The sequence below is a fragment of the Rhincodon typus genome, chromosome 11 (genome assembly GCF_021869965.1).
Source record: "Rhincodon typus isolate 14 chromosome 11, sRhiTyp1.1, whole genome shotgun sequence".
In the NCBI taxonomy this organism is placed as follows: domain Eukaryota; kingdom Metazoa; phylum Chordata; class Chondrichthyes; order Orectolobiformes; family Rhincodontidae; genus Rhincodon; species Rhincodon typus.
Window position 1 is genome coordinate 27,886,144 of NC_063342.1, and position 8,340 is coordinate 27,894,483.

The 8,340-nt window shown below is 37.2% G+C and overlaps 1 protein-coding gene across 4 annotated transcripts in view; it reads left to right on the forward strand.

The window, feature by feature from the left end:
- The window catches only part of LOC109928028, a 27,409-nt gene extending 22,138 nt beyond the window's left edge, over nt 1-5,271 (forward strand). Inside the window, exons 3-5 of one of the 4 annotated variants that reach the window (XM_048602991.1) lie at nt 1,109-1,228; nt 3,430-3,551; nt 4,711-5,269. In XM_048602991.1, the coding sequence (XP_048458948.1) occupies nt 1,109-1,228; nt 3,430-3,551; nt 4,711-5,077 (609 nt within the window). In that variant the 3' untranslated portion in view covers nt 5,078-5,269. Of the gene's footprint in view, nt 1-1,108; nt 1,229-3,429; nt 3,552-4,710 lie in introns of all 4 variants that reach the window. The other 3 variants (XM_048602992.1, XM_048602990.1, XM_048602987.1) reach the window with 3 other exon arrangements.
- The last annotated feature ends 3,069 nt before the right edge of the window (nt 5,272-8,340 follow it).

The following is an 8,340-nucleotide window of genomic DNA, read 5'->3' on the forward strand; positions in this document are numbered from 1 at the left end:
ATAGGCAATAAAACTGCTTTGTCAGTATCTCCCATACTCAAACAAAATAAATGACATCACTTCTGTAAAGCTCGTTAGACATAGCAACCACTATGATCACCCCATTACCACCACTACCCATCTTTTTATAGATTCTTCTTTTGGTCCCGTTGCGATGGAAAACTGGTTGGAATCTCCTATATATTGATTTGATTCTCAGCTCCCTGGAATAGGATGATGGGCTATGTTGTCACCATTGTTTCTTCTCTCAACTTAGTTCTATATTTTTACAATTATGTAGTAAAATTCAAACTTTCTACTTGGTGAAGACCTGTAAACACGCTCATGAAAACTACTTCGTAAAGTGTGATCCAAAGTTTAAAATTGCAGAGGTGACCCTCTCTGGCCTGATTCGTGGCTGTTATAGTTGAGGTTATTTATTTCTCATACAATGACATATTGCTTTAATATATACACATTTTATGATGATTATGGCAGCAATGTTTTTAACATTTGCCATCGTTATTGTCAATCTCAGAGTGGCATTTTCTGTAGTTAGATATCCAGAAGTTGCTTGGCAGTAGTCCTATGCTAATCTAGAGGATGTATCATTGAAGTTCCCTCAGTATCATTTGATTAGAATTAATTGAACTGATGAGAACCTCTATTGTACTATTCATATCTCACTGTAAAAACCTTTGACAAAATTACATTGCCAAATGAAGAGTAATTGGGTTTTTTAATGGTATACTAAATTTAATACTTTTAGGGAGCATCACTCTGACCATAAAAGGTCAAATTTATATTCCGGTTGCTGGTAACTTCCACTGCTTCATGAATCCAGCCTGTTATGTTGTAAAATATTGGCCTGTGTGGGTGCCCACTCAAACCCCTTAAATGTGCACATCTAGATTGTTCTGTTACATGATTTTATTTCTTAACTACACAGAATTGCAAAGAATGTAGTTTTTTTTTTACTGACATTTGGAATGGCTATGCTTCTTAAATTCCAAATTAATAATGGATTTTTTTACATTGAAGTTTGAACTAATTTAGTGAAGAGTCTTGGCATTCTAATTCTTTTTGAAAGTTTTACTTAAACATTTGAATGATCTTCTTCTGTTTCTAGCCTGGGGACAAATTTAAAATTCCAAAGAAGAAAAAGGTCACTGAGATGGACAATGTGGAGACTCAGTCTCCTCTATCCCGACTTACTGATTCAAGAATTGAAAATTTGAAACCATCGCATGTGAGTTGAAGTAGGATTTCATAAACGGATTCTTTTTCCACCTTTTTAAAAAATTTTCTTCACTCCTATTTTGGAAAGACTTTTCAATTTATATGCTTTGTCTAAGTTTCTGATCTTCATGCTTTATTTGTTCTTTCATGGCTGACATTGGCATAGCCAGCATTTTGTTGTGCACTGTAAATGCTCTTGAAGTTGGTGGTGACAACTGGGTGTCATTTCAGAGGTAAAAATCAACAAGTTATTGTTGATCTTGAATTACTTGTGTAGACCAAAGATGAATAGTTTATTTTCCTAAGGTTATTAATACAGCTATTAGTTTTTGTTGACAACCTGATAGTTACATGCTCACAATTACTGATAACAGTGCACTTAATCCAGATTTATTTAATTTGAATTTATAATCTCCCAGGATATTGGTTGCTAAATCAGGAGCGTAGCTACAATGCTGTCATATCCTTTGTGACCATATATAGTATCTATGCTATTGCTTATGAGCCTTTGAGCAGCCCAACGGCCATTAACCCAATCTTGTTTTTTAACTTGATAATCATGTACATGTTTTGCAGCTGAAATCATTGCATTGTGATTACGAGAGGGAAGCTTTCATTTTTCTATCCTTCCACTGCCCTTTTCTTCCCTACGGCGAGACTGAGGACAACTGCACTATGTCATTATCACGTGGCCGATACCGACTAAGTTGGCATAAAAATATAAGAAATAAACTTGAGCCTTGCTTACTTACATAGTTCGCTGCATAATTTAGTGCATCCATGAGACTTCCATAACATTTAAGCGTGGTGTTATGATGGTACACAATAGTTGAAACACAGATTTTCTGATGGGTGGTCAGTGTTGCTGGCGGTCTGAAAATCGTTACTTGAGGAGATATCAGAAACAGAAACTCAGCACACTTAAAAGATATTTGAATAAATACCTGAAGTGTTGCAATCTATAGAGCTGTGGACCAAAAGCTAGAAAGTGCAGTTTGGATATATAGTTTTTTTTTTTTTTTTTTTTGAGCCAACGCAAACATGATGGATCAAATGGCTTCCTTCTCTGTAGTAAAATTTGTAACTTACCCTGACCTTGTTACCCCCCCCCGCCGCCCTCCCGCTCCGTCAACAGTTTACCATTTTGTGCGCATGGCTTGTCTTTATATTATTTCTTCTAAAGCGTGTTGATACATTTCTTTGTGTTGCATTTTAGCTGACATAAGTGCCAATATGCTTGTTTCCCTGAAGCTGCTTTCAGTCCTTTTTCAAAAGTTGATATTTCTTTTATGGCCAGCGATCATGCAGGTTATGCTTTCTAGTAGCAAGCATGTTTTTAGGGAGGCGGTAATGCAAAAGCAAAATGCTCCAGATGCTGGATATCTGACATTAGAGTAGAATATACTGGAAATACGGAGGTGTGGTCGAAGTATTTTGAGACAGAAACGCGGTTATCATTTCAGATGTGAATTAGACTTTATCATGAAAGATCACAGACCTGAAACAGTAACTCATTTCTGTGGGAATAGTGTTGGCTTCAGACAGTTAGAATGCAGATTAGTTTCTCAATATGTATTGTTGAAAGGGGAATAAAAATATTTTAGACATTGTCTGTGGGAGTAATACTTGTGTATAAGAATTCTAACCAGTATAATATATTGTAATTTATTGTGCGTAGTATTTTTGCTTTATATTAGCTTTATATTTTCTTGTGCTCTTAAACAATCATCAGACTCTTCAGAATCATCAGACTATATCTTGTTTCACTACTTAATTTAAAGAACTTCACAGAACACAGTCCGCCTCTGCTTCCGGATTACAAAGATGAACTGAAACCTGGGCCTTTGTTCCGGAAGTAAAATTCAGGAGATTCACTGCTGAATGACTTTTGAGCAGCAGTAGGCCATTTGGTCCTTTTGAGCCAACATCCAAAATTTGTAAACATCATTCCCACTTTGCTGTTTGGCCTCTTCTAACCCTTGACTACCTTGTCTATCAAACTCTGCCTTGAGTAAATTCAATGACCTGCAGTCTACCACTCCCAGGGAACAGAATTCCATGTACTAACATCTCTCTGGGAGAAAGAGAAAGTAGGTACTGTACATAACATTGCTTCTCTTCAATAAATATCCTGGGTATATATGTTACTAGTTTTTCTGTTATAACAGTTTAACTTTGTTTAAAACATTTAGATTTTGTGTCTGTTTTCAGAAGCGCTGGCCATTCTCTTATAATACTTTCAATAAGACAAGAAATCGAGACTCGATTGCTTATAGTCAACGGAGGAAATGCGGTTCAAAGCACAACTTTCAAGGAGATGATGTTCAACTGAAGTAAGAATATGATCGATATTCCTTTTTTATAAATGTTTGTCCTGAATTCAGTGCATATCCCTTTGTTTTGTAAGCATTTACTTATTATTTGTTTTATAAAGTTGAATTGATAGTGTCAAATATTGTTTCAATCGGTCTGCTTAAATGCTAGTAGAAAATAATTTCACCATGAAATGGTTGGAAGGTATCACTTTTCTATTTTTCCTATGCTGTTTGCTGCCAAAAATATGTTTATTATCTGAATTATAGTTGATCTCAATTTGATCATTTGCTTGATGCCTATTCGGGAAGTTAATGGTAATATTGACTCTGTGTTTTGTTGCTAAATACTAGCCCTTGTCCACTGAGGTAATCCTCTAATTTCTTGTTGTATAATACTCTCTCAGCCCTCCTTTATTATTTTATTTTAGCTTTTTACATGTCATTAATTTATCTTTTCATTTGCCTTGACTGTCCTTTTAGAACTAATGTCATTTCTATCCTTTTATTCGCTTTCATAAGCTCTGTAGCCTACCAGTCATAATCAGAAGGCTTTGCTCTGTTATGTTCGCTTTACTTGCCAAGATTGTTTCCAAAAGCTAGCATTCAATTGGAGCCAGTTACTCTGAGTAAATGAGAAAGGACCAGAAGTATTTTGAGGCAGTGAAATCCATGTCAAGAGTAGATATTGTTGGATGCTTCTGATGGCATTTACAGAGTGTATCCAACTTTTAATCTGGATGAGGCTAAAGTAATCGATCCAATTGCAGGCAAGTAATGTGCTTTAAATGTTGTTGACGTTGATGGACCACCTTTTAACATTTCGGCAAAGGTTTGTGGCCTGAATGTGCAAGCCGCAAGTTCAGTTTTTTTTGTAAACACTTTTTTTTTTTCTTTAAATGAGTTTTGAACTGATGTTTTTGAAATTCAACTCAACCTCCCTTCAGTAGAGGGAGGAAGTTTGACAGCAGGGGGCTCATATGTTGCAAAACCACAATAGATGTTCCATAGTACATCGTTTTGCTGAACGTCACCTAATAATATTGAACATTTTGTAAAATAGTGACTCCTCTGTTTTTGATAGACAAGATCATAAATTTCTCCAAATACTTTTTTTTTGGTAGTACTTACTTTCTCTAATTCCTCTGTAAACATTTGTGTTTGTGTTGCACTTTGCCAGGGAAGCCAGAATTGTACTCAGAGATGTGCTGATGACAGATTCAGGAAGACAACATTTGCTGCACCTAAAAAAGCAAGACTATAGTAATGTCGAAAGTACTGACACTTCAAATGCAAAAAAAAATTACACATCAACCAGTGAACTAAAAGATAATTGTCACGTGGAAACCAAAACATCTCACCAAGATAGTCATACGAACATTTTATCCAGCAGGTGGGTTCTTGAGCTATGCTTCAACCAGCTGCTGCATGCACGAATGCATCAGTTTTGTTTCTTTCTTTGTGAAGTCTGTAAAGACATCACCTTGTGCACTATTGAGTTTCCTGTGGATTATTCTTTGTTTAATCTTAAAGTTTCTCTGTATTGAATTGCGATCCTCTACATTTGTCTTCAATGCACTTAGAATAGGTGCATTGTCCCCTGGAAATCACCTAGGATGATGCCAAGGAGATTAACTCCTTTTTGAAGTGATTTGATCTTCACCAGTTTCATAACTTCATAAAAACAGTGATACTCAAATTTTTTCCAGCCATGTGGTCATCGGAATTTTTTTTTTGAAAACAAATGATGCTGAAAATCACAGCGGGCCAGGCAGCATCTGTGGAGAGACAGCAAGCTAACGTTTTCAGTCTGGATGACTCTCCATCGGCGCTCCAGCGGAATTTTTTTTGCTTTTCTCCCAGTTGGAAGATTTCTGCTTGGTTTTTGTTTGAAGTTGAATGATTCTACTATTTCTCAATTTGACAAATTCTCAATGTTGAGAATTTTTCCTCAATGTTTACTTTTTTTTTTTTGCTGGATTGTTTTCCAATGCTGTTTTTGCCTGTATTGCACCACAAATTCTGTATGGTTTTGGAGATTTAAGTTGAGGATAGGATTTCTTTTTACTCACTGCATCTGTATCAAAGTTCATATGACTGGTAATACAGTTAATCTGTAAATAACATTAGAATAATCATCTTGTACTCAATTTTCTTTCACAATTTTCACAGTTAAGATTTTTGGCCACATTTTTTGTGTTCACATTAAAAATATTTGTATAATCAGTTATTAAGGGAATTCCAGACAGATCCTTTTGGATGTTGTAGTTGCAAGCTGTCACCACTAGATGATGTGGCTGTAATCTATCTTGTGTCCTTTGACCCAGTGAGCAATGTCACTGGAGATCAAATGTTATCTTAAATGTACAGTCATTCCAGGTGTGCAAGATGGAGAAGATCTTCCAGCAGAAGATGACAAAGTAAGCATTCGTAGGTCTGATCCGAGATCGGTTGTAATAAATGCTTTGGATTCTTCTGTAACATCATACTACTTTTACCTTGACATCACAAAAGCTATGGGTACAACTATTTTAAAAACTTCTATTCAGTGGTACATGTACTCTCGCATTTCTTGTAGGGTAGTTTTGTAAAGCATTTTGGTAAAGTGCCCGCTGCAAACTTTTGATCTTGGGATGAAAGTACCCTGACATTTTTCAAAAAAAAAGTCAATAGCACTGCTCTGGTTAAAAACTCAGTATTGGAATTTGCTGACAGACCTCAAGTCTTCTGCTTCTGAAAGGTATTGTTTACCTTGATTAAATCGCACCCATTTTTTTTTGGGTGTACTCTTGACTACTGTCTCTCTGCTTTTGAGTTGGAATGAAATTCTGACCATTGGACGAGTTCACAACAACATAAGAAATAGGTGTAGGAGTAGACAACATAGCCTGTTTGGCCTGCTCCACAATTCAACCTAATCCTGACTTGACTTGGGCTTCGACTTGCTTTACCTGCCAGCTCCAAATATCCTTTGATTCCCTTAGAGACCAAAAATCTGACTACCCAGCCTTAAATATATTCAAAGATGCAGCATCCACAACCCTCTGAATAGACATTCATAGCTCTTTGACTGAAGTATCTCATTCTCATTTTGATACTAAATGATCAGCCTCTAACTGGAGGCTAAGCTCTGTATTTTAGATTTCATGATTGGGAAGTGATCTCTCTGCATCTACTCTATCAAGCCCCTTCAGTAACTTCTATGTTTCAATGTGCTGATCTGTCATTCTTCTAAAGTTCAGAATATATACTCAGCCTGTCACCATAGGACAGCCCATTTATCCCAGGGATTAGTTTATTGAACCTTCACTGTACGGCCTCCAATGCAAGAATATGCTTCCATAAATATGGAAGCCAAACCTGCATAGTATTCAAAATTTGATCTTGCCAAAGCTGTGGGCAATTGTAGGACAACTTCTTTATTCCTGTACTTCAATTCCCTTGCAATAAAGGCAAACATGCTGTTTGTCTTCCTAATTATGTGCTGTACCTGCATACAGTTCCTTGCCGTTTGAACACGAATATTCAGAAATTTCACATTTTGTAAGAATATTCTGCTTTACTGTTCTTAACACCAAACCAAGTAACTTCACATTTTTCCTACATTACACGCCATCTTTGCTGTTGTTGTCCACTCATTTCACCAGTCTATATCTCGTGCAGGTTGTGACCTTTTCATCTAGGTTTGTATCGTTAGTAAAATTAGCTTCTGACCCCTCTTGTTATCTGAGTCATTAATGTACATCATAAATTGTTGGGGTGCCATGATGCATGTGCCAATCTGTTATATACAACCTACCAACTTGAGCGTGCATAACTTATGCCCACATTGTTTTCTATTCATTAACCACTTCTTTATACATGCCCCTGTGTTACCTGCAATTCCATGAGCCCTTAGCTTGCCTATTTCGATGGGAATTCTTGAATTTCTTTTACAATTTTATGGAATATCGCCAGATCATTTTGTGAAGGTACATTTTATAGTGGCTACAAGAGCAGTTCAGAAGCTAGGAATACTGCAGTGAATAACTCCCCTCCTGACTCCCCAGTGCCTGCCCATCATCTATAAGGTACAAGTCAGTGTGATTGAATACTCCCCACATGCCTGGATAGATGCAGCTCCAAAAATACTCAAGAAGCTTCATCCAGAACAAAGACACTTGCTTGATTGGTCTAACGTCCACTCTTTCTATCACCGATACTCAGTAGCAGTGATGTGTACTGAATCCAAGAAACACTGCAGAAATTTGCCATAGTCCTTGGGCAACAGCGTCCAAACCCATGACCACTTCGATTTAGAAGGCCAGTAGATATATAGAAACACCACCACCTCCAAGTTCCCCTCCAAGCCATTCACCATCTTGATTTGGAAATATATCGCGAAGATTTATGAATTTTGCTGTATCTAGTAATAGTACTTTGTAACCTTGGTTTTTAACATAATCAGTACGTAGAACAGTATAGCACAGTACAGGCCCTTCGGCCCACGATGTTGTGCCGAACTTCTACCCTAATCCTAAGGTCTGTCTAACCTCCACCCTTACCTTATACTATCATCCATATGCCTATCTAGTAGCCGCTTAAATGCCCCGAATGAGGCCGACTCCACTACCCTCTCCAGCAATGCACTCCACGCCCCGACCACTCTCCGAGTAAAGAACCTACCTCTGACGAATCCCCTATATCTCACTTTAAAACTATGCCCCCTCGTAATAGCTACCTCCACCCTAGGAAAAAGTCTCTGGCTGTCCACTCTATCTACACCTCTGATCATTTTGTACTCCTCTGATCATTTTGTACTCCTCTGATC